Consider the following 27,749-nt stretch of genomic DNA (forward strand, 5'->3'; position numbering starts at 1 on the left):
ACTGCTGCATTAGCCACTTTTCTAAAGAGGTTGTTTGGATCATAGTATTGTGGACTGGCTTACGTTGGAAGGGACCTCAAAGCCCACCCAGCCCCAACCCCCTGCCATGGGCAGGGTTGCCACCCAGCAGCTCAGGCTGCCCAGGGCCCCATCCAGCCTGGCCTTGAATGCTCCAGGAATGGGCATCCACAGCTTCTCTGGGCAGCTGTGCCAGGGCCTCACTGCCTTCTGAGTAAAGAATTTCTGCTGAACATCTAACCATAATCTACCCTGTTTTAGATTAAAGCCATCCTCCCTTCTCGTATCACTATCAGACCATGTAAAAAGTCAATCCTCTTCCTGTTTATAAGCTTCCTTCAAGTACTAGAAGACTGCAATGAGGTCTCCCCGGAGCCTTCTCTTCTGTAACAAATCGTGCTAAATGCTTGTGCAGAGCTGCACAGAATGTGCTAAGTATGCTAAATTCTACTGTCTATAGTCTTTTTAAATGATGATCAAAATTCAATTTTTTGCAATACTGTATGTTATTTCTAGACGTAGTGATTGCTGCTGTGTCCCCAAGGGGCTGGAGAGCTTCATTGCTAGTTATAGAAGATAAACACAAGACAGTTTCCTATGATTGTAGATTCACATAAATCCACATATATTGATTACTCTGAAAGTAATGCTTCCTATTTATTTCTGTGGAAACTACAACGGATACAAAAAGCACTATAACACTATTTGCTAGAACAAATTCTCAGCTACAAAACACTGTTCTTCAGAATAGCCACCACCGTTAGCTATGCATTTTCATCAGTGATGAACAAAAGCATGCATGCTACAGTCCTCGAAATCTGCACTGGTGAAGGTGACCCACTCTCAGTGTCACTACTGCTGAAATGCACCATCCATTGCTGCACTGTGCTCACATCCACTGTTTGATCTCAGCGAGCATCAGTGATTGTCAGTGGGTACCATTTTTTCTGCATGCAGGAATTCAATAATGCACCTTTGCTTCATATGCACTTGCATGTCAGGCTGCCCCTCTGCTGCCACCTGTCACTCGACAATAAAATGTAACAGAATACTGGTGGGAAGGTTCAACCTCTTCTGCCATACCACCAATGTCAACCCCTGCTGTCATGGGCTAGCATAATAAAATAGGAGGCATTACTTTTGGAGCGGCTCTCATAAATCCTTTGATTTGGTTGCAAAGGTTAAAATGCATAGAATTCTTCATTGGATAAAGGTTCCAGTTGAAGAAAATACAGAAGACAAACTTTAATTTGCTGTAGCCTTCAGATATCAAAGATTCCAACAGGTTTCTGTCCTTTCTGGAAATCAGACTGTAGTCTTTCACTTTTTTTTTTCCTTTGGCCTGACTTGATTTGTGTCTATGTGTGTAAAGCAGAGATGATTATTGCTTCTTTCTTAAGAGCTCTTGTCCCAACAGCAGGCCATTGCTTATTTATATGCCTTATGGCCTTCATTTAGGACATACAACTGTCACAAATATCTCCAAGCATCCTAACAGGACACAGCTGTGACTTTTTCAGGCCTGAGGTCTGGCAGCTCAACAGACTTTTTTCCAAACATCTGTGAGTTTTGATTCCTTCTCCTTCATACCAAGAGCACAGTGCTCTCAGAATATGAACAGAATTCATTCCGGATGGTGCTCTAGGAGTGTATTCATTAACAAAGACTTCCATGTTTCTGCTTCTGTGGGTTTGCAGGAATAACATTTTAATGTCAGATACATTCTGGTCAGTCTAATTACTAGTGTTCTTCCTTGCTTAGAGTCATCAGTGACTTAAAGGTTTAAGAATACAGTGCAGTAATGTAAAGAAACACACAGTTCATCTCTAAAATTCTTCATATATAGTTTATTCCCCAAACTTTTGCTGGTATTACAGATAATCAGAATATCCTGCCTTGTCCCTAGACAACTGATAACTTACCAGCCATTGTCTGAGTTTTGATGCTAACCTCCCTCTGTATTATGAGCAAAGGAAAACGCCTGCCCTTCGTGTGTAAAGTCTGCCACAGCCCTCTAGTGTTGTGCACAGTTGGCCTTGGCAAAAGGGGTGCTACAAATCTGGCATCCTCTTTGGAATGGACATAAATATGGTGTGTAGAAACACCATAACTGTTGCACAACATCCTGCTGTGTTTATTTCCAAGTTTCTTTAGGCAGGGTTTCAGCTGAGGAATTCTGGTGTTCAACAAATTATTATTTTTTTTTTCTCTTCTCTGTGTAGAATCTCATGGCAGCATTCGTTAACAGTGACCATGCAGAACAAGTGGAGCAGCTGCACAGGGGAGATACATGCAGTGTAGGGAGAAATGTTCTTTTTAGATGATGAGCATCTGTTCACCTTATGATATCTTTATAGTGCCAACAGAATAAAAGCGAAGGTAAAGCATCTTAACCCCTTGTGTATGTGCAATGAAAGGATTAGTGACAATGTGACAACATCATCATAAAAGCCTTTCCTCTGTGCACCTTCCACAATATACATGCTCATGCACTGGGAGTGAATAAGAGGAACCTGACACAGAGCCAAAGCTGCTGCACGTGTGGTAAGGGCAGAGCCACTGCTGGCAGCATGGCAGAGCTTTCAACATGTCTTTCAGCTGAGGGCTGTCCTTACCTTACAAACCAGAAATTATGTTCTAATCTTACTGAAAAGTAAGATATTTCCTGCTACTGCATACTTATTTCTCTCATTCTCCTCTGATATTTTTAGCCCTCAAAAAGCTACGCCCATAAGCTTTCTCAATACCTACAAGAATTTGGAAGTTGTTCCCGTAGTTCAGAATAGCCAAGAAGTGTCTTGGATATAGTTAAGTGTCTTGGATATAGTCTTCTGGAGTACCTAAAGCCACCCTACTGCTTTAGCAAAAATGGGGCTGTGATGAAACCATAATTCATTTCCTTCTTATTTTGTGTAAAGGTTTATTAGCTTGTGATTTAAGCAAACCATCTGGTCCTGCTGGCATTCCAGGTTATGTCAGACTCGATGCTTTCTCCCTGTAATATGTTACTTGAGGCAGTTAAATTACATACTTAAGTCCAAGCCTGGCCTGTGCTTTTTCCATGTCTTAACATCTGTTCTGGGAAAATTTTCTGGGATCCAAACAAGTTTACATGGAGCCAGAACTCGTCTTTGTCTTTTTTTTGTGGGTCTGTTTCTTTCTCCTCTCTGTCCTGCATTTTAGTCAGTTCAGTAAAAGATAATGCGGAAATTTGCTCCCTTTTATCATTTCACCAATGTACGCAGTGAAATGAAAAATAGTTTAAAATCTCAGGATCTGAAAAAAAGTAGGAGAGAGTCCTCTGAGAGACTGAGTACCACGTTATGGGTAATGTCGGTTTTTTTTTTTTTTAGTACTTGTAGTACTCTTAATACTAATTGTAATTTCAAGACCTTTAGTTTTGGTTTAATTCATTTTGGACAGAACAGATTTCTGGTACATTTTAACTCATAATACTAATCTGTTGTTTATACAAGAAAGATCTATGTTCAGAAAGCCAATAATTTTAAATAGAAGTTAGCTTGCTGAGGTGGTTTTGAAGATAAGATCTCTAGTGATTGATTTGTACAGTGCTCATTGAAAATAAATTGCTTGTGCAGGTACTTGTATCTTTATTCTCTAGAATTCCATCTTTTTGTATTCTGCCTGGAACATTTAAGATACAGCCATGAATACAAAGAGCTATCCCATAATCCACAGTGCCTGTATGTATATTGAAAGGAATATAATTCTTTAAGTTAGGAAGATAAAAATGTGACTGTTTTTGGTAATTAAACATTAAAACATAAGTTTCCCATGTATCACTGGAACTAAAAGTACTGTATCTGCAGCTTAGGAGTATGCACGGATCTTTGTGTAATACTAAGTCTCTCTGCCATGCCCTTTGAAGCCTTTAATTATGGGCTGGTGTGCAGTCTTTTTCACTTGGTCATAAAACTATTCAAATACTTGACAAAAACAACACAAAACAAACAAACAAAAAAAAAAAAAACAAGGAAAGAGAAATACCAAGACTAACAGATAGCTTGGACCATCTGCATGATTGAAACTCCATATACATTTGAACTATTCATTCATTCATGTCCCGTCATTTAAGACTGGAAGTTTTTCCTTTGCAATAGGAGAACATTCTTCAGCTTTTTCCTCTTCATTTGTATGCGTACAGCATACAGAAGTGGAGTGTGTGGGTCCCAGTGAAGTTTTTCTATCTTACTATCCAGAGAGAGGTCCTCTGATACTGCAAATGTTTTTCCATTGTGTAGCATTTTGCTCTTTGTTTGCCATTTTGCTGTTTCTGCCTTTACACTGTCATTTAAGGAAAGAGAAATGAGATTCTGAATTGAAATCTTTCTAGTGATAGGGCACAAGCTTACCTTGAGTAAAACTGAAAATCACAGAATCATAGAATATTCTTAGCTGGGAAGGACCCATAAGGATCATGGAATCCAACTCCTGGCTCCACAAAGCAATTAGACACTATGTCTGAGAATGGTGTCCTAGCATCCCCTGAACACATCCTGTTCTCCAGACTCTACTCCATCTTTGTAGCCCAAAAGTCAACAGCATGCCTCAGAAAATTCTGGTTCTTGGCAAATACTTTTTGTTATATAATTATCTGCACTCAGAGCAAAAAATCAAAGGTAGATTTGAAGTTTCTCATGTAGGATAAATTCGACATCCATTGCAAGGGCGTCCACTGCAAGGACATCCACTGCAAGGAATGTGCTTCCGTGAATATTTCTCTATCACTTCTTCTAAGATTGCTTACAGAGAAATACAGACAGATCTGCACTGAGATTCATAGCTTGGCATGTAAAATGTTTTGTTTTGTACAAGTGTAATGGAAATACTCCCATGGAATATCTATAGCTTGATGAATCCAAGCAATAAAGTTTTTATTTTAAGTATGACCAATACTACTTCCATGAATTTTATCTTTGATACACTCTACCTTCTAGACAGAATGGAAAGCAATGACACTTCAGATGACTACAGGTTGGTGGCATCAAAAAGCCATTCTATCCATTCCCTATAGATGATTAGATCAATTTTCTGTTAACCTTCAGAAACTTAGACTAGAGCCTTAGAATGAAAGAAATTGCCAAATGGAGTGATTAGAAAAAGAAGAATACATGTGGTAGTCAGTACTCCAGTTAATGTAATTCTTTGCTGCAGACTTTAATCTTGCCACCCAACACTGACAGCCTTGCCCCAGCTATCAACTCCCAGCCTTTTTGTGTTGGAGTAGCACAGAGCTGTTACACTACAGATCTGCATCAAGCAAATCAATCCTTTGTTATTAGTATCACAAATTTTGATGGCTGGGAATGGAATGATGGACAGCAGAAATCCTTCAGACTTCATTATGGAAAAGTTGCTTCAAAGACTGTTTTATCTTGGCAACTGACAGATTGACACAAGCCTTTCAGATTGTTGCCATTGGCTGGGGACTTGTTTGTTTGAGGTTGTTTTTTTGTTAGAAGCAGAGGATTTTGCAGTTGGCATGCCTCTTTTCTCCTTGATTTAAAGAAAAATGTTTATGTATGATCCAGCCAAAGGAAGTAGAAGCTGATATACTGGTACATATTCACTTGCCCAACATATTGCTGTTATTTTCTTTCTAGGTATCAGTTTTCTTCCTAGAAGTATGTTTTTCTGTTCATTATTTCTGCAGTTTTTCTTTGCATTCTTTTCTGACTTTTCTCTGTTTTCTTCTATGGGGCTTTTTCTTAGTTTATTTTAAAAACTGACAGGTTCTGGTCTTATTTTGTACACTAATGCAACAGGAAAAACTTGGTTATTTTACACATGCTAGCCAGTTTGGAGTATGTGTCACTGAAATTCTGCTTTGATCTGTTGATTGCTGGATGAATTGTTGACTACATTTTGAATAGTTTTTGATAATCTCATATCTTAAATTGTTCTTTATTTGCTGGATACAAGAAGAATTTTCATTGTCAGCTGCATTTGAATGGAAATAGGCATTTTGCAGTAAGCACTGCACAACAACTATGGTAGATTTTATGAATTGGTCTATCTGAATTGCAACATTTCTTGCTGTACCTATTACTGAGGGTAAAAAACAGTCTTGTTATCCTTGTTTGTCCCAAGCCACTAGCTCTACCTCTCAGAATACTTGACTTATTAAAGCAAGTGATGATATGCTGTAAACCTTACATCATCTAGGACCTGTACACTAAGTGATGCACCATACATATAGCTATACTGATGTATTTATTGTGGTTTTGCAAGTTTAAGTGGCAAATTCTATCAGAGACAAAACCCACTCCTGGTTCAGAACAAAATGTGACTACATTCACTTGTGCATTATATATTCTAGAATTTACAGTCATATTAATTCTGAACTTTGAACCAAGTAATTTTGTAGTAGCCTAGAGATATAAGCATTACTTTTCTATAACTGTCTACCATCTTTGGAGGTGTTTTTGTTTCTGAATCACCAAATATGGCTATAATCATTGTTCATCAGATGTTTTGGGGGAAGTAGCCTTACTTACATTTTCATGGTCCTCTCCTTGTTTGAGAAATATTCTTAACTTCATTCTTAAAGTAAATATGTTGCTTCTCTTTAGAGAAGAAGTTTTTATGTTTATGTTAAATTATCAATGTGCTCTATTTAATACTTAGCATTTTCCTAAGCTAATTTAATACCTGTTGACCATCTATTTTCCCTTGTGTTACATTCTCTAAAATAGAAATACTGAAGAGTTGAAGATTTGTAGTTTGGTATTTCAAAAGTAATGTTCCAGTGACCAGACCATATTAATTCACATTCTATAATGCTGCTTCCAAAATGTGTAGATGCACTTTACACAGCAGTAGATGATGCTGCTTCTGGTTTACAGTGTTATGCAGTGTACTTGCACTGGTAATCTTTGATCTCTGATTTTGTTGGGACCTTTAGTAAGTTCCAGTCAGTCACACTGTACTATTTTTTCCTCCTGCCTTCCTCAAAAATGTTTTAGGTAGAAGAGCTGATGATGGCCATGGAGAAGGTTAAGCAGGAGCTGGAGTCGATGAAAGCAAAGCTGTCTTCTACACAACAGTCTTTGGCTGAGAAGGAAACCCATTTGACCAACCTACGAGCAGAAAGAAGAAAACATTTGGAGGAGGTCCTGGAGATGAAGTGAGTGGTTATTTCCATTATCCGTAGCCATGTTTTATTGATATTTATGAATTCTTCTCTGATCTCTGATGATTTAAAGACAGCTATTGATATGCCTCTGATACATATCTATATAATCAGTCAAGTCTTCAGAAGTGTCTTCTGACTAGGGATTGTCTACGTTGCTTTCATACTTATATTAGGGCTGAAAAACATTTCTTCTTCCTGATCATTCGCAGTAGACAGCTATTATTTGCACAATAGCATCTTCAAACTTTCTAAACAATTATTGGGACCTGGTTATTTTGTGTCTTGTGAATGTGCCATCTTACCTTGAATTTCTTGTTATCCACTTTAAGGCAAGACACCAGTCAATGTAACAAATGTTAAAAAGGGGAGAGGGATGAGGCAAACATGATTCCAAATAGTTGTAATGCTGAAATGAGACTGCAGATGTCTGGTCTGCTAAAGTATTTTTCAGACTCATGTGAATGATTCATTAGCCCTGGAACAGAGACTTAATTTCTCTATCAGACTTCTCTTGTCATCTTTACATAAGGGGATCTGAATAAAACCAAGCTTTGAGGTGGGGAGAAGTGAGGAAATAGACTTCTAAGGCTTAAATACTTCCTAATTTCTGACTGTGCATTATAGATGAATAGTTATCCTTAGTTTTGGGAGACGGGAATCCATTTAGTGCAGTGATGGATAGTGCTGCCAGCAGTTCATTAGAAACACTTTCAGTTGTTTAGCCAGCCCTGAAGAGAAGGAACGTTTTTATTGGCAGGACCAGCAGTGGTTCCTCCACTGTGGTTTTGTGAGCCATTATTTATTTATTTAACTTTTCTATGCTATCTTCTTTCCTTTCCTTTTCTTTCCTTTTCTTCTTTTTTTTTTTTTTTTTTTCTTTTCAGTGAAAGGATAGAAAAACAGCTGTTAGAAAATAAAAAGAGATGTGGCTTAAGTCTTGAAACTCTTAAATTAGGAGTGCTCTGCAAAGTGGGCCAAGATTCTCCAGCTTCATATTAAGCTACTACACTCTGATCTAGACCTGGCACAGAGATGTTGGAAGACTGCAGTACTTAAAAGCCACACTTTTTATTTTTAATAAAAAAAATTTATTGAGCTATAAATTTGACTGGCTTGAGTGCTGGTGTATTGGGGGATGGGAACAATAGGTCTTAAGGTGATATGGGAATCCAAACCAACTGGCGATATATCCCATATCCAATCACTTGGCAGTACTTTCTTCTGCCAAACTGCTCTGCCAAACCTTCTCATTAAAATATACACGTATTGCACAATATATCCTGAAATGTATTTTGAATTGTGAGGCTTTCGCGCTCTCAGTATAACTACTCACTTCTTTTAAATGATGACCTCTCTTACCTAAGTAAGTTATTGTTGGAAAGCCATTGTATTGAAATTAAGTATCGGGAACTGCATTAACTGGTAGATCCATTGTGCCAAAGAAGGAAGAAGAACACTGGAGAGAATGGTAATGCTGTCAGCACATGGACAGAAAGATGGAAAAAACATTACATTTGTATAGTTAACTAGCTGAATGTGTTTTAGATGTAGCTGGGCTGTCTGAAAGTTCTATAAAGCTGCCAAATGCATCCAAACTTCAAAAACTCACCCTCGCCATGAGTCTTTGCTGCAAACATGTCTCTACTGAGGACTCCCAGTCAATTAAATATCTTACTTGAAAAAACTCCAGTATATATTCTTGGTTGCACACTTTCCCAGCCTATGCCTTTTTTGAAAAGTACTCTTCTCAGATGTTTTCTAGTTTTGCAGAATTTTCTAGTGCTTTTAAAAATGTTTTCTACTATTTCAATCCAAAAATAACACTAACGGAATGTTTAGTAAATTTTTTGAAGCAGCTGATCTGGGTTTGATATTTAACAAAAAACAATAATTGTGCAGCTACAGTTCATTGACACAGTAAAGCAGTGTTGTTCCCCAAATTGTAGGGCACACTTCTGTGTGACAGGTTTCAGATATTCAAAACAACAGTGCTTAAATTTGCTATTTGATAGAAGGTTACATTTAATAGCCTGGGTCCTACAGGAAGCTGAGAGAACAGGGGGAAATGAGGGGAATATACAGAAAAAAGCTTAGGAAATGCTACTTCAGGAGATTCTAGATATGGACTGAAAGAAGATGTTAAAACAGAGGGAGGACTCCAGAAAGCTACCTTGGAGTTGGTATAGGAAGTTGTTAGATATTTTGTTAGTGATATGTATTTAAAACAGCATGTCTTCGAGTAGAACTTGTGTTTGCTACTGACTCTGTAATCCTGAGAAGATTGTTTCACAGTCTTTAGGGAATACTGTGGCACTACAACAGCAGAAATGTGAATTATTCCAAGAAGGAAATTTCACTCCTTAAAGAAATACTACGTATTTTGAATCTCTCTGCCTTTTAAGTCTAATATTTTCATTTTCTTTAAGAAATATCTTACTTGTAAATAATTATGGGAGAGGTAGATAATAGTCTCTCCATTTATTTCAACAAACATGATCTACTGTAAAAAAAAAAAAAATAGCCAGTGAACTGCTAGAATTTTTGTTTTGTTATGTTTTCTTTAAGAAGTTCTAATGTTTCCATCATTCACAGCAAATATTTCAAATTAGGCAGGAATAAAGTGCTGTCTACAGAGAAATCTCTGTTCTTTGTCCCATAAAAACCTGCTTAGGCTGAGCTGAGTTATAAACTGTTGAAAATCACCAGTTTTCCTTTCCCTTTTTTCTCCTGGTGTTGTCAGCAAATTTTGGCAGTGTGTGAAAATAACCGAGTACAAACATTCTAATCTGTGGCCGAGTTCATGCAATTGCCAAAACTGCAGCAGCAGACACTGCACTTATAGGGAAAGGGAACAGACACTGTGTCTGCCTATAGAGAAGAGACATTTATTTTTTTTTTGTCTGGGCAGGCCTTTTGTTATGGACAGAACAGAAGATTCTCCAAAGTCATCTACTTCAGGGTTGCTGAGTTCCAGTTGGTGCATTTTTCAACCTGATCTCTAGATCTTGTCTAACAAATCTTTCCTACATTATGCCTTTTCTTGCCCCCTGAAGTTACTGCTCAGGTGTTGCAGACATACACAATGTAGTTGGCACTTCAAATTTGAATCCTCGATCCTACTGGCACACAACAGAAAGATTGTCACTTGTCCAAGAATAATTCACTGTAATCCTTTTTTTTTCCTTTAAAAATCACTGAGCATATTACAAAAGGATTGTTACAATAGAACATACAATTTATTTCAAAATTAAGCTCTCAAAAAGGTATTGATTACTCACATGACTTTGGTCTTCTGAGTATTTATTACAGCAGTATTTACTTACATGAATGCATCCCATTTTTCCAGCAGATAATGTTTGATTCGATAGATAGTGATCAGAGATTAACCAGGCTGTGTAGCTTCATTATACTGTTTATTGCATTCCTATTTTATTTCATATACGAGTTGGAAAGTCTGCTGAGAGCTACATGAGGGCTGCTATTAAAAACAAGATGCCAACCTAGGCAATGCAGTGTTAACCCTTCTCTGCTGCAATTTTCCTACACAGTGTACAAGCCACTTGAAGTAATTGGTAGATGGTTGATAAGTCCACATGTTCATTTTCTGCCTCTCAGGTAAGAAAAATAGACACACACGAACAAATGAAAATGAAATCAGTGAAAGCCAAGGTTGTTTATCTTCTAAAATGTTCATCCTCCCAGCAGTAAGGCAGTATTTTCTGGAGGTATGAGTGGGAGAGGTTGAAATTGAAAGTGATCCAAAAGAAACTGATTAACTGTCGTAGCATTTATTTTTAGTCCAAAATGATGCGTAAAGTAATTCAAAAACAGCAAACAGTTTCACCAAACAAATTTTTTTGTGTGTTATGTGTACCCATGATGAGCAGAACCAGCAAAAAAAAATCCAAAACCAAACAATATCGGTGTCCTCAATGTCCATCCACCTCATCACAAAATGTGTTCTTGGAAATTAAAGGAATATTTGTTTGAGTTATTATGGAAATCTTACATTATGCCTGTGTTCTAATGACACTTCTCCAGAGGAGAAGAGTGATTTGTAGTTTCAGAGAAAGTATATACATAAAGACAATTCTCTCTGTAGTTTGAAATAAGTTCATATTTGTCAACTGTGCTACAAATCAGGAGTACCTTAACCTTGCACCTGGCTTTCTAGATCCAATTCAAAACTCCTCAGCATTTTTAGCTGGACTATGTGGTCTGTGAGCCACGTGGTGTATCAGGCCATCAGGCAATTGCAGCAATGCTGCCAGCATTCTTCCTGTAATTACTTCTGAGGTTTTAAATAAGCTCCAATCCCACAGAGGACACTCAATTTCTCTAGCATTTACTGTTTGGGGCAGCACAGAACAAATGCATTCCTTTTTTCCTCTGTAAGCCTGGTTTTTTTTCATTAAAATGTCTTTTTTTAGAGGAGGACAAAAAGTGAAAATGAACATAAAAAATATCCCATTCCCATCATTTTGTCCGTTTCCATTTTTCAGCATGAAATATACATGTTTATTTAAATTGGATGTACTCACTGAGTAAGACTTTGACATTTAAGCTGTAGGAAGTTCAGTGTCTGTTATTGAAAAAATACTGATTTCTAATAACTGAAGAATTGAGATATTAAGACTAAATGATTGCAAATAAACGGATCCTGGAACTGCTGTTAATCTCAAAGTGATTCTCACTGAAGCCAATAGGGAAGTCTTCTAAAGCTAAAGGTAATTGCATCACTGTTCTCCTTAATATAATGAACCACTAAGCTTTTCACAAATGTGAGTGTAAATCTTGGTTACCTTGAAATTTAGTGGGTTCTGCTATAATTATTTCATTCGTTTGGATGCTTGATAGAAAATGTAATCTCTTACGCACTTCTCCTCTTTTGTCAAGAAAGTAATTGGAGTCCATTATCCTTTGTGTCCTGCTGCACAGTCGGTAAGCCTTCAAGCACCCTTAGGTACTCAGTGGCAACATTTGAGGCATCCTGCCACTGTTTTCAGTGAAACTGGTGATGGAGTGCTCTGAAGCCTGGAAAGAAGCAGAGAAGCTTCACTCGTTTATGAGCAGCAGTGCTACAAAACTCTGGTCGCAATTCACGTAGGTGAGAGAACTGTTAAATTTAAATCTTAAAGTTTAGCAAAGCAGAAAGAAGTGGGACCTCTAGCGAAGCTTATGTAAACAAGGTGCCCCATATCAGCATAGACAGAATTAGATTGTTGTGGTTTCTTCTGTTTCTTTAACTATGGGAAAGTTATGTATGCTTTTTGTAGCTGGTTTGTTTTCACTCTTCACCTTCCTTGAAAAACTTTTTCTTCTGTGGTTTTCTCAGATTCTAAAATCTTGGCACGGGTTCTCATAGTCCCTTACTGTCTTATGATAAAACCTCCGTATCTCATTTTATCTTGAACTCTGTGGTCCCCAAGAACAGTCTTGCAGAGAGAAAGTACTGTACTATCTTAATGAGGCATGACAGGCCTGGGAGCAGAACCAACTGCTGAAAAGTACACCAGGTGGTGTTAAAGGGGTTTGTTCCACTCAGTAATTGCTGCGACTCTTACTGTTATATGGAAGAGTTTGGAAAAGGAGGTCCAGTCTTTAAACTCCTGAGAATGTAGTTACATTATGCTTTTGTTTCCTTGCCTTTTCACTGGAGGTATTTTTTCTTCTGGATGTTTTCCGCGGTTTAGTGTGAGCGATTGCTTCAGTATTCTTGGAATGTAACTTCTAGATTGTGCAATGAAATCACACCTTTTTCAAGAACGAATGCAAAATCCATTGCATATAGCCTCAGTGGTAGGAATGCACAGGTTTTATCAAATTTTTCCTTTCTATCAATAGTTTATAGCATTCTTATAGAAATTACCACAAGAAATCTCATCAGTAGAGATCCTTTGCATACATACAGACTAGTAAAATGTGCAGTGTTTCAGCTAACACAATCCTAGCATGAGCAAATGAACACCTTTCTGTATATTCTCAGTTCACTGATTCATTATTGCCAACAAACCAAGAGCAGGTGCAGCACAAGGCAGCATCTTAAAAGCCTTAAGTGCCCTGTGTCCTTTACTGCCCAGTCAGCATTACTTTGGGAAAAGTAATGCATAACCTGCATATTGTACAGGTCATCGTATCTAGAAGGATAAAAAGAAAAATGTTTTTGTTCTGGATACATTCATTCAGCTTACTCAGTGTTTTACAGGTAGAGGAATGGAGTGTGTGACTGTTTTGTTTGGGCTAATGTATAAAGCAGATTGCTTGTAAGACAGCTGTGTGGGCACCAATATGCTGTCTTCTGCTAGGTAATTCTGTATTCCTTTTTCCTTTTTACAGAACATTGTTTCTTGTCCTGTATTCTGTAGCATACACTTTCTGTAATTAAATACAATCAGAAATTCTCTTAGAACTTAAGAGTTTGTCTGTTCAAGAGAATCTGTTCAAGTGTAATTTTCACTTGCGTGTACGAATTCTCTACTCTGATTATTTCTAGAATAACAGTGGCAGAAATGGACTTCCTTGTTTTCAGCATGCCTTTTTTTGTTTCTATATACTTCTACTCACAACAAACATTGTGATCTTTGTTTTAAAATTAAAATATGCAAAAGTGTTTTGGTGCAGGTTTGGTAGCAATAATACATTTCCTATAGTAGCTGATTCAGCTACACCAGTGATTCTTGTCGCCATTCCTAATCTAACTATAAGATTTTGGGGCTTCCAGGGATGTTACTGAGCTAAACCAAATTGGGCACTATTTACTTTCTGTTAAAGTCAAAACAACCTTGAGTTCCTTAGGGTGCTTTTTCCTCTCTTATAAACGTGCACTGTAAATAGTGATGCATATAAATCAACTCTATGAGCACTACATATTTCATTAAATACAGCTAAGTTGTGGGCTAATAGAAGTTCCAAGTGAAAATATTATGGTATCTCATGGTGTATATTGTAGATTTAATGTAGTGTGAACAATAGTAGCTTTGAGCCATTGTAAATCCCATCCGGACATTGCCAACATAGTTCAGAAATACAGAGAGGGAAATCTCAAAGGTTAGATACGCTCATAAGGCTGCTCTACATGTGTAAGTCATTCTTTCATTGTTTGTAAAAAAAAGTGTAGCTCTGCGATATATAGCTAAGACAAAGCCTAATTTGATGTTATTTTCTGTAGTTGACCAGAAATTTCTTTTTCAAGAAAACTCAGGTCAATTTGCTTTAATTACAGAAATAACCTCTGAAGCAAATAACTGTTTCCCTACATCCCTGAAAGACAGTCTGACAAGTGGGAGTCATATAAGAAACATCGGAAAAATGAGTCAAATTATTGGCAGTTCCTACAATCTTTGAAATTATTCTCTATGTGAATATTCAGTCTTTTTTTTTTCTTATTTTCTTTTTTTTCTTTTTTGTTTTTTTTTTGTTTCTTCCCATACAATAACATATATTTGATATATATATATATATATATTTAGGCAAAATAAAAACCATCTGCAAGTCTGTGGAATTTCTGCGATAATTCCATAGTGAGAGGGTTTGAGAGCTTGCTGTCTGATAGTGTCTTGTGTGCAGCACAATTGTCTATTAGAAGAGGAGTTAAAAATATGAAAATTTACCAGAACTATTTTTAAAAGTTTTCATAGAAGACCCTGGGCACTCTAAAATTCTCTTTCCTTAACTTATATTGCTATTGCTTTAGAGGCGCTTATCCCCAGTTCAATTTATAGTGTTATAGTTTATGCAGATTACAGGACAGAGAGAGCTGTCTTTCATGGTACTAGGAAACAGAATGTACAGAATTGTAGGGAAGACTGAAACATTCAACATAATGTTGTATTTGATGTTCCCTAAATCCCTTTTTATAGCCCTTCCTCAAACACAAAGAAGATAATACTATATCTTTCCATAAACCAGCATTTCTTTTTCAGTCTGCTGGCAATTTACATCTCTATAGTTTGTCTATTTAAAATTGATGTCAAGTAAGCACTGGAAACTAAAAAATCACCCAGTTTATTTCCACTTGTTGTGATTTAACCCTGCAGTGGCTGAGCACTACACAGTTTTTCCCTCCTTTCCCAGTGGCATGGGGGAGAGAATCATAAAGAAGCACAAAGTTGAACTCGTAGGTTGGGATAAAACTATTAACTAAGATAGAGAAAATGAAAATGATATTAGTTATGACAATGTATATGTATAAATGTATATAACAAGCAAGGCACAAGCAATTGCTCACCATCCCTCTGACCGATACCCAGCTAGCCTAGCCCCCCAAGCAGCATAATAGAGATGAACTCCCACTCCCTTCAAAACTCTCTTTCTGCATCATGTCATATGGTATAGAATATCTCTTTGGCCTGCTTAAATCAGCTGTCCTGATTCTGTGCCCTTCCAGTCCTTCATTAGTGTGAGCTGAGAAACTGGAACAGCCTTGGTCTGTACAACACTGCTTAGCAATGACATTGGTGTGCTATCAGCATTGTTTTTCTCCTAGAACCAAAACATAGCATCATACCAGATATTCTGAAGAAAACAATTTCACCCCAGCTGAAACTAAGACACCACTATGTAATTTAGGAATCAAGTTTTATGTGTGATTTTAAATGAATCACAAATAGATTAGATATGGCTGAACGTGATTTGAAGGTAGAATATACAAAATTGAGGATATAGAGAAAGCAGGTACAACAGGTCACATAGGTAGGCATCCAGACAGGTCTTGAATTTCCCAATGAAGGAGATTCCACATCCTCTCTGGGCAACCTGTTCCAGTGCTTCATCACCCTTACCGTAAAGCTCTTCCACATGTTAGTATGGAACTTCCTGTGTTCATGTTTTAGGCCCTTACTTCTAGTCCTATTGGTGATGTACCACCAATAAGAGCCTGGCCTCATCCATTTGCCTCTTGCCTTCCTTTAGCTATTTATAAACATTTATCAGCTCTCCCATCTGTCTTCTTTTCCTCAGGCTACTCAGCCTTTCCTCATGGGAGATGCTTCAGGCCCTGAATCATCTTTGTTGCCCTCTGCTGGACACTTTCTAGGAGATACGTGTCTTTTTTTAACTTGGGAGCCCCAAACTGGACACAGGAGTCTAAATGTGGCCTCACCGGAGCAGAGTAGATGGGAGAATCACCTCCCTTGATCTGCGTACCTAGCTTTTTCTAATACATCTCAGGATACCATTGACTTTCTTGGGAACAAGGACACACTGCTGGTTCATGATCAAAATGTTGTCCACCAGGACCTCCAGGTCCTTCTTCACAGAGTTCCTCTCCAGCAGGTCGTCCACAAACCTGTACTGATGCATGCAGTTATTCCTCTCTAAGTGCAAGACTAAACATTTGCTCTTGTTAAGCCACATCAGGTTCCTCCCTGCCAAACTCTCCAGTCTGTCTGGGTCTTGTTGAATGGTAGCACAGCCTTCCAGTTAGCCAGCACCTCCTCCCAGCTTTTTGTCATTGTTAAGCCTGGTTAGGTTATGAACAATGCCAAGGCTATGTTCTGGTATCTGGAGAAAGTTCTTATGACCTTGGCTAGTCACACTATCTTCCAAAAATATTAATAATGCAACTCTTAATAATACTTCACAGTCTAGTTGTTTTCACTGAAGGTTCTTGTGTATTTCTTTTTCATAAAAGCAGAGAAATGTTGTTTTTGTTCCTCAAAAGCGTACGCTGAAACTAGAAGCATTAAGTGACTCATTCATCCAGGCACACAGAATTTCAGTGATGTCAGGAATTAAACTTGAGATATTGGGTTTGTATGTTTTAAAATATGTTAAGAGGAAAACTAGTAGAAAATGTTGTGCAAGTAAGATATAGCTTCTTCATTTATTTCTCACTTCTAGCACATTCTCATACACTGCCTTTTTACATCCTCATTTTTTCTTTATTGTATGTCTGTACCTAAAATTGAGAATTATTATGTCAGTGCTTTAGTGCTGTAATTGGAGAAAAGCAATCTGTTCTCTTTTGCTAAGCTGATTTCAGATTGATCTTGTTTGCTATATTCTCATTGTTAGTGAGAGCTTTTGTCTGAAGTTGGGAAAACTAGATGAATTTAGCAAGGAGATGTTAATTTAAAACAAAAACAAATGCATTTTTGCCTTCCTTTGAAAAATACGAAGCTGGCTTTGGACTACAGTTTCATAGATCTTGTGACAAATGAGGCATGAAACAAATTGGCAAACCTGTAATGTCCAAAGTACAGTGGTACAGTGTGCTCTCTAATTCCCAGCCCTAAAGATCTCAGAAAAGGTTGCAAATTAAATGAAGTCAAAATTAATCAAGTCTACAATCAAAATACAATCATTAAGGCTTTCATTTTCTACAAAGAAGCATTTGTGAAAGAGGCACTGGAGCAAGTTCTTTTGTGCAGCAAGGGAAAATCAACAGCAAGGTGTCAAACAGAAAAATGAAACCCTGCAGGTGAAGCTGTCTTTAGAGCCAAAAGAAACCAGCACTTACGCAGAAATGCAAGTAAACTGTTGGAGAATGGAAAGGGTGTTTGGTGCTGAGTTGCAGAGTGTGTCAGAATTGCATTTGGCCCAAACAGAAAGAGTCAGTGTTAGTCGAACAACCATGTCATCATGCACAACCACTTCAAGCGATCTCATACTAAGTCTTCATTCCAGTGATTTCAGCTGCTGAAGGTTTGTTGCAAAGGAGTTTACTACGTGGAGCATGGGAGTAACACTTCCTCTGTATGGGAAGTTGAAAGTACAGAAGATACCTAGAGAAACCCTACCTGATGACATATTTCTTCATAGTCTTTGTGCCCAAATTTGAGGGAAAGAATGCTCCAGGTGATTTATATAGATGCATCTCCATTATACATAGTGCCTTATTTATACAAATGCTGTATTTCTTGTTCAGTTTTATGGACAAATATCACAGAATCACAGAATCACATATTTGTATATCCTCTCAATGCAACTTGAGTATAACAAAGTGTAAGAAATTTTGGTTGTTTTTTTTTTGTTTCTACTTCTGTATTCTGTTTCTGAAGTGGAACTTTCAGATTTTTAATAAAGATGCAGTTTTAGAGTGAAAAAAAATCAGCTAGGCAATACTCTGGTTCTTCCCTCTGTGCTAAGAATAACAAAAATGTTAATACCCGCATACATGTGAGATGAATTATCTTTCATAGATCTCCATTCCGGTTTCTTTTCTTTTTTTTTTTTTCTTTCACCATCTAATTAAAAAATACCAATATGAAACGAATATGTAGAAAGTAGAGCAAGATGTATTTGATTCACACCGATAAGTCCTAATAATCAATTGTGGTTTTCTTAGTTAATGCTTGTCTTAGTCCAGTTGCTGTTCTACTTCATCCTGATACAGAAACCCAACAGTAAGTGATGCTCATGCATCACTTGCGTTTTGAGTCTAGAGTTGTTTTTACTTTACAACAGTTAATTTGCTGTAGATTCTGATAACTTTGCTACCAGATGAGTAATTTAATGATTATTTAATGTGTTTGTGGTGTAGGAATACTTGGTTAATAACTGTTAGATTATAGAATGAGGCATAGAATAAAACCTTCAGCTGTTCTGTCAGAGTTGCTTTATGCCCTTTTCCTCCTGCCAAGTCATTCACATTTTTGAAGCAGTTGTACCTTAATCATCAGAACTTTTGTCTCATTACTTTGTTAAGTGAGGCCTGCTTGGAGAAGATGGAGAATTTGACTCCTCGTGACCAGTTGCAGATTTTCAGTTAAACTCTGATCCCCATTTATAGAATGATATTGGTGGTCAAGCTCATGGTTGTAAAAGACCAAATTGATCTGTTCCCAAGGAAGTCCTGCAAGTCTTAGAGAAATTCTTTTATAAATATTAAGTTAAGCAGCAACAACAACAAAAATATCACAGGAGCTCATGCACCACATTTGCGTGTTTCTCTAGTTTGTCTTAACTGTGTATTTTGCTTTGAGGTATGAGTAAGGATAGTGTAGTTGAAGTATTTCCTTCTTCTTTCCTAACTTCTTGGCTTATCTAGATGAACTTGGTGGCAGTCTCCTGGGACTCCTTGGGACTTGGAAAACCTAAACGTTTAATGAAGAGGACTCTGCAGACCAAAATAGGATAGTATAACTAGATGATCTTTGAGGTCCTTTTCAACCCGGGCCATTCTATGATTCTGTTATTTAACAGAGATCGGTAGATTCCTAATGCCATTCTCATATTTTTATGTATTTACTAGATAACCTTTCTGTGCTTGATTATCTTCTTTTTAGTGAAGTTTCATACAATTATAGATGCACGTGCACAAATATTTTGCCATTCTGTTTCTGAGGAAAAATAAACACATCAATGTTTCATCTTCTTGTCTGTTACTGTAGTCTCAACTAAGAAAAATGTGGCTTTGAAGGAGTTTTTCTGCAGCTACTTAGCTTTGTACTTTTATTTAAAGGTAGCCTAGGAGTAATTTCTAGTTTAATTGGCCAGTTGCTGAAGCAGACTTTCTCTTGCTCTCCTACTCACACAAGACTGGCTGTTCTATTATTCCAGAAGAAAGTTCTAGTCATGCTAGTGAGCACTGTGGAAGGTTTTCAAAACTAAGGAGCAAAATTATGGATTTTAATAAATGGTACATAGAAAGCCAGTTTTGGAGTATAGTTGTGCACTAAGTTCATCTAAGCTCATTGTGTTACACCAATATAGAAAAAAAAAGTTATCCTTTTATGACGGTGTTTTTTTCATGAAATGGTAATCCATGGTCAGGTAAGTCTGAGATGATGCAAGGCCTGTTTGGTAACTTATGGCTTGTGTCCTGGGGAAAGAAAAGAGTGTGACAGCAAGCTGCTAAGCTGCTTGCAGTGAGATTTCAGTTACAGAACAAGAAACTGGAATTGCAAGGAGCAATTGCTTCCTGGTCTTCCTTCATGAATTTCTTGTGATGAGATCTTAATGTTTAATAAGCTCATTCTTCATAATCCCTTGCCATACTGTTTTGCCCTCTTCACCAAAAGATCTGTCTGACTCTTGACTCTGTAGGCCTGCTGCCTTTGGCCAGCTGTCTGTTGCTTTCTGTGCTGGAACTGAACTGCGACAGGTCAATCCATTCGTCATTCAACATGTGCCAGTCATTCCTTGTTCTGAGTTCAGTGGATTGATTAGAATTATTAAAGTGGGTGTCTGTACTGAGAGGGTTAAAGAGCATCCATCTGTTCTGGATTTACCACTGCTTCAATGGAGGCAGGAAAGCCAGGAATTAGTGAGTGGCTTAGTCTTTTCTCACTGTTGGCAGCTGACAGGAGCACTGATGAGGTGATAATGAACTAAAAAGTCTGCCCTGTTGACTGGGTGGGAAAGGGACCCAGACAGTGGGCAAGTCTCACCCCAGCTCTTGCCAAGATTTTCACGTTTTAATAGAATCCATCTAAAGTAAAATTAACAGGTATACTTTCCTGGATGAATTTCAGTAATGTAACTTATCACCAGCAGATACTAAAGAAATATATATCGTGTTACTTGCAGCATGGCAGCTCCGTAGGGTTCAGGCAGTAGGCAGCCCAATCAAATAAGAGCTATTCTGAAAATGGCTGAAATGTTTATCAAATGCAAAATATGAGGGTTGCTCCAAAAGTAATGCCTCATATTTTATTAAGTGGGCCCACGGCATCCAAGAGTTGGTGCTATGGCAGTACAAGTTGGACCTTCCCACAGATATTCTGTTCCATTTTGTTGCTGCCCAGATGGCAGCAGAGGGGCAGTCTGACAGAATGGCGTCTGGCATGGAAGTGCATATGAAGCAAAGGTGTGTCACTGAATTCCTTCATGTGGAAAAAATGGCACTTATTGACATTCATGGACACTTTCTGAACGTTTATGGAGATCAAACAGTGGATGTCAGCACTGTGAAAGTTGAACTGTGTGGGCAACATTTTCCTTGAGATAACACCATCATAGCAGCTGTGAAACAATGGGTCAGTGTCCACTGGTGTAGATTTTTACAAATACAACATGCAGGCTCTTGTTCATTGCTGGCAAAATTGCATAGTTAGTGGTGGTGACTACACTGAGAAATAGTGCTTTGTAGCTGAGAATTTGTTATATCAAATCATGTTATTGTGCCCTTTGTATCTGTTGTAGTTTCCATGGAAATAAATAGGAGGCATTTGTTTCAGAGTGATCTACATAATATTTAGCTTCTTTTAAAATAGTTTCTGAAGTTCCTCAGGAAATAGCTGTTCCATTTTAGTTTGGACTTTTGATGAGTCTTAGCATTTCTTGACTCTAACTTTTAATCTTCAAAGTATTAAAATCAGCATTTGCAGATATATCCACAACACATTGTTTTGTGTTTTCAATCATTGTGTTTTAAGGTGGTAAAAAAGTGTTATTTTTGTTATCTTATTCTTTTAACTCATGTCTTTCGTCAGACCATATTCCAGTTTACCTGTAGCCTCACAATATTTCACTTTTGACACAAGTCCAGCTGATGCCAAGCACAAGCATTCATTATATGTATACTATAATGAATATGGATATTCTAGTGTATCAAGATGTAAGAACTTCAAGCCTGTCAGATAGCAGTGTACACACTCAGCAGACTTCTTAAATTAACATTAGATGTTCTTCTCAACTCACTTGCTACTGACAGACATAATAAAGTTTCAAGGTTTTACAGATCTTTAATTTGTGAAGAGTCCATAGAGTGTATGAAGATGAAATCTTATAGCATGGCTTTGTGTTCTTCTAAGAAAACAATGCTAAGGGTTTTGCAGTCTGGGTTAGAAACTGTTTATTCCATAGTGAAAGTGATTGGAAAGCAAATTCATGCTTGGAGGGGAAACCTCTGTGACCTTTATGCAGAACATTGAGGGGCTTACATACAGGGAAGATCATGACCTCAGAGTCTCCAGTGGCTGTTGATTGAAACCTTGTGTTTCAAGAAATAAATGTTTAAGAACATTTCCTTGTAAGACTTGAGCTGCACATACAGACTTTTTTTAATAGCATTTTAACTCTTTAGTAAAGGTTTTTTTCCCTGCCCCCCTTCTGGCATTAACAGAACAAGCTAACTCAGCACAATCGTTTGTACAACCCTTGGTCTGAACGCAATTTTGTTATTATAAATATGACTAAAATTGATATAGCCACTCTTCTAAGTCCATAGACCCAAACTGTGTGTTTACACGACTGTAATATCTTCTACAGTTATCAAACTGCATACCAATTCCACTGATATGTTTTGTAGGTACTAAACCTTCAATCCTGAAAAAAGATCATTCTAATGGATAGCACTGGAGTGTGAGGGGGTGCTGAGAGTGACAAAAATACCTAAAGACCTTATGAATACCTCATTTTCTTGCTTTATTGTTAGCAGTTATGTTGAAACCTATTTTCATACACTTTTATTTATATATAAACCCCCCGAAGAAAGAAAAAAATGCCAGAAATTTTTACGTTATCAGTTTTGTTCACATGGATATTTGCTAATTTTAGCAAAAATATGGTTGCAAATAGTCTTACGCTATTAAAGCAGCTAATCACTTTCAGATTGTATCTGTCCTTTCTTAAATGGTGAGCTTTTCTGCTCTGTTACTTGCACCAGTGCATCTCATATAGTGTACAGTCAACACTCTTAACAGCTTTCATCACTACCGAAGGAATGCCCTTTTTCCTGATACCTCCTTTGTAATATGAATGTTGTGATTGAGAAGAGGAAGGAACTATCTTTAACCTGATACTTTGGAAGAGGTAGCAGGAGTAGCATCAGAGGCTGTTATTTATAACTAAAAAAGCCCATCTTTTTTATGCACGTAATGGTTGTTCATAGTTCTCAAATTTAGATAACAGTGAGCATATTTGTTTTCTCATTCTTTTGATTTGAGGAAGTTTGTTTATTCAGAAACTGCTCCATTAACCCAATAGTGAATCCCTAGAAGTAGTCTGCCCTCTTGCAACAATTTCACGAGAGCCTCCTTCAAATAAAGCCAGCAGTGGCATTGAATAGCAGCGTTAATAAACTTTGGCTGCACGATTTCCTTAGATGTCTTTTTTTTTCTAAGAGAAAGAATGAAAGGTTTTCAAATGGCATTCTTGAATCTGTCACAGGAGAGGGCTGTTGTTGTTGTTTTTGTTTTCATCAGATCAGCATTATCAGAATTTCTCACACAGCAAGGTATTAAAATGTTGTTATTTGAGTAGAATTAAAATTTTCTCATTAGTTCTTCAGCATTCATTGGTATTACATAGTGAGACATAAAATACAAAATAAAACAAAACAAAAAATTAAGAGCACACACAAAAAAATAGCAGTCCTAACCCATTCATTCCTGACATATGCCTATTATTCACATTTAAAGTATAAGCCATTCTAATACAAAGAACACAACAGAAATGTTTGCTGTAGAATAATAACCAAACAGAATGGCACCGATGTCCTGTTGGTTTATTCTCACGAGTCTTAACTTCTCCTTCCTCTCCCTCGACACAAGGTCTGTGGAAACACAAGGTCTGGAAACTGGAGGCATCGCATAAGTGGTCCAAATTCAACTCCAGCTTTCTTCTCTTCTGTGTAGGACTCTGACATAAAAGCAATGAGCTGTCTAATCTGCCTTTCATTTTTCAGTATTTTATGGGTTTATAGACAGCAGATAACATTTCCTAACTCTTGGGGGAATAACAAAAAATTAAGTAGAAAAATAGATATATCTTGATTAAAAGTATTCCTTAGTGCTCAGGGCAGGAAGGATCTTATATTGATAAATATCTCCTAACTTCCATACTCCGTTCATATTCAGTTTCGTATCTTTCTTCTGTCAAGAAAACCAGAACATACTGTTTTTAAACTTGATTATGGGTTAGAAAATACCAAGTAATTATTTGCCCAGAAATAATTTTGCTGTCACTATTTTTTATTTTATTTTTTTTTTCTGATCCTCACTTTTTTGCTAACTATACTCAGGAGCAAGAGCGTGTCAGAGTTGCTGATCCTGCCCAGTAACCATCCTTGTGTGTCACAGTTTCAGACAGTAAGGCATTGCTCATCCACAGAAAGTGTGCATATGGTCAGAGGTGTATTTCATCCAACTGTGTGCAGCTAAAGAGAAGCAATTTAGTGTAGGGCATATTTCCTTTTTGAATGTCTGTGCAGAAACTTCAACTTCCTTCAGGACTTAATTGACATTGCTGCCAGTGTGATTAAGTTTCTTGGTATCACTGATTATATTAATGGCATTGAGCCAAAATTGCTGTTGCTTTTGGCTGCACGGAAAAAAAAATTTTTGGCAAAAACTGGAAAGCTGATTGTTGTACCTTCTGTATCGTATTAGAAATGAAGCTATTTTTTTCTTTACATTGTAGTTTTTAGTATATTTCATGCAGAGGTGCTGAGTAAGGCAACATTTAAAAGATAACATCTCCTTGGTGAACACATAATGAGTGCACGTCCCTGCTGTGGTTCAGTGCCTCTCGGGAGCTCCATTTTGTAGAGCAGGTGTCCCTATTCTTTTCCTCCTGTTTCACCTACGTCTACTTGATTCAATGCAGTTCTGCTTTTTTTTCTGTGGCAGTGCACATAGTGACCATTCTTATGTTTCTTCATGTTCCATGATATTTATGACTCCAATAAACCTAGTTTTATAAAGACTGATCTAGTTCTCCTTCTGCATGTGAAGAGGGAATTTATTTATCACCTTTGGCCTTGATTTCTGCACCACTGTTGACAAGATTGTGCAGGAGGACAGGGCTACTGTGGAGAGGCTGTGTTTCTCTGTTAGGTGAAGTACTGAGGTAAAGATGGGCATTTTCTGATTTCAGCTCAGATGACCTTTCCCATGGCCTTACCCTGCATTTCATGCTGTATTTCCCACTGTTCAGTAGCATGACATGGCAAAAAAAAAAGATCATATTTGGGCTACACATTAACAGCTTATTAGAATGTTGATAGTAGAATTAGCTGATTTGTCTTCAGATTTTCCTGTAATGTTATAAACACCAGCTTTTATAGTTGATCTTTTTGTTTGGTCAGGCATACAGCCATTGAAGGCAATGAAAAAAAAAAAAAAGAGTGATTCTATGGATAAATTGTAGGAAAGGTATGTGTCTCTTTTTAAGGATTTCAGTCATTTTTGTGCAATGATAATTCAAGGTTAATTTTAATCCTACTTCTTAAGATTATTTCAGGTTTTGCAATTATCTTATTTGTCCTTTTTTTTATGATTGAGTGATGCCTGTAATGCTTGTTGTGTTGTATTTAACCAGCAGTTATATTTTGCATGTATAAACAGCCACGTTTGTGTAGATTTCACAGTGGTATTGCAGAGTAAATGATGTAGTTTCCTTCAGGACATTAACAATAAGAAGAAAAGCTATTTTCTCAACTGTCTTTCCAGAAGCTACAGAAATCTGTTCTCTTAGTGGGAAATGAGATATGAAATTACTGTCTTTTGTAAAGCAATGAAAATTATTAAATTATTTTCCAAATTATTTTCCAGTCCCTGAGGTTAAGAAGGTATTTATTATACCTATATTGGTTATGGGCAAATCAAAGATAAACAAAGTGAATTTCATTTACTTTATCAGTGTGTGTCGCGTGTATAGCTAATCTGCTCTGAAAACCAGAGTAAAGTTTCCATACTGGAAGGCAAGTTATCAAGAACAAGACAGTGATATCATTTTGCAGCTACATAAAAACTTTAGATGACTTCAGTATTGCGACATTCCTGCTCTCCACACACAGGTGAGGATGCAAAGCATTAGATAAGATGGAGCCCCCAGTACAAGAAAGACAGGGAGCTGTTGGAGAGGGTCCAGAGGAGGGCCACAAAGATGATCAGGGGACTGGAGCACCTCCCCTATGAGGACAGGCTGAGGGAGCTGGGCTTGTTCAGCCTGGAGAAAAGAAGGCTGCGGGGTGACCTCATTGCAGCCTTTCAGTACCTAAAGGGAGCCTACAAACGGGAGGGGAATCAACTCTTTGAAAGGGTGAGTGACAGCAGGACAAGGGGAAATGGTTTTAAGCTGAGGGAAGGGAGATTTAGGTTGGACGTCAGAGGGAAGTTCTTTACAGAGAGAGTGGTGAGGTGCTGGAACAGGCTGCCCAGAGAGGCTGTGGATGCCCCATCCATCCCTGGAGGTGTTCAAGGCCAGGTTGGATGGGGCCCTGGGCAGCCTGGTCTAGTATTAGGTGGGATGGTTGGTGGCCCTGCATGTGGCAGGGGGGTTGGAGATTCATAATCCTTGAGGTCCCTTCCAACCCTGGCAATTCTGTGATTCTGTGTGATTCTGTATGTAGAGAGGACAGAGAAAAAGTAGCTTTATGAGGAGAGAATACAAAGATTGTGATTTTTTCATTTTGAATCAAAAAGATTGGATAGAAGACAGTGCGATCATGGCTTACAAGCTTATGGAATCTGTAGATCAGCTCTACATGAGACTGTTGAAAAGCAAGTTTTGCAACAGAGTAGGACTTTACTCAGTGAAAATACGGTTTGGTTGAAAACATGTAAAACCACTCAGTTGTGCAGCGGATGGTGAGGTTTCATGGCCACAGAATGCTGTAGGGATAATGTTGTCAGGCTCAAACACAGTTTAGACAGATTCATGGTCAGCAGGTCCGTAAGTGGATACTAGAATGAGATTAGACAGGGATGTGCCCTCTAATATCCATAATACTATAATCCTCAATGTTGACAGAGTATGAGGTGAGCAGACAACAGAAAATAATTAGTGCTCTCCCTTAACAGCAGCTGAGTTGATGCTTTCAGAGGCGAAGTATTATACTGGATGGATAATTCATCTGCCTTATTATGACATTTCTCACACTGGTATGTTCTCATAAGCAGTAATATTTTATTAACATGTAACAATAGAATCCAGACTTACATCACTGAATGTACTAGGAATAAAACCTTAATTCAAACGGCAGAACTTCAAAATCAGATCTCCCAACTGATGGTAATAGCAGTACTGACAGCAAATGGCTCTTACTGTCCTATTGAAAATGAAAGCTGAGATTAAAGCTCTGGTCGAAAGTAACACAACCAGACAAATGTATACACGTTATGCTACATTATGGAATTATTTAGAATTGAAAAAAAATGCAAAGAAAAAGACAGCACAGCAGCGATTGTCACCGTAATCTGAAAGGTGGAAATTGTAAAAACATTATGGAGAACACTGAGGTAGTTGAAAATACTGTACAAAAAAAATCATGGTAAAACATTGTGTTTCTGGTTTTGGTGCCCAGATTAGCTAATGCTAATATAAAGAAACCAAAAATGAGTATAACAAATGGAAAGAGAAACTAAGATACAGGCAACAAAGGAATATTAGTTCATTTAAGGAGCAGGAAATGAATAACAGAGTAATAGTATTGGACTGTGAAGAAAAGTTCACGCTCGATAATGTGAAATTGAGAAATAGAATTACACCAAATTCGTTGGAAAACTGAAATAGATCCATAGAGGTATTGAAATGAATGAGACAGCTTAGAGTCAAGTGCATTTTGAATCACTGGCATAATTCAAAGGAAGATGGTAAGGACATGGTGTTTTACACTGCGGCAGAAGTCTCTTTCTTCTGTAAGTAGGTATGGGATAACATTAAAAATCTGCAAATCTTTTTATCACAT

The 27,749-nt window shown here is 37.6% G+C and overlaps 1 protein-coding gene across 9 annotated transcripts in view; it reads left to right on the forward strand.

Annotated features, from left to right (window-relative positions):
- Positions 1-27,749, forward strand: part of ERC1 (ELKS/RAB6-interacting/CAST family member 1) — a 291,931-nt gene that overhangs the window by 180,086 nt on the left and 84,096 nt on the right. For 8 of the 9 annotated variants that reach the window (XM_090145169.1, XM_090145142.1, XM_090145146.1 and 5 more), the window contains one exon: positions 7,005-7,165. In XM_090145169.1, coding sequence (XP_090001295.1) covers positions 7,005-7,165 — 161 coding nt within the window. Of the gene's footprint in view, positions 1-7,004; positions 7,166-8,058; positions 8,859-27,749 lie in introns of those variants that run through there. The other variant, XM_090145162.1, reaches the window with a different exon arrangement.

This window comes from Phasianus colchicus, chromosome 1 (assembly GCF_987193195.1).
Source record: "Phasianus colchicus chromosome 1, bPhaCol1.hap1.1, whole genome shotgun sequence".
NCBI classification, from domain to species: domain Eukaryota; kingdom Metazoa; phylum Chordata; class Aves; order Galliformes; family Phasianidae; genus Phasianus; species Phasianus colchicus.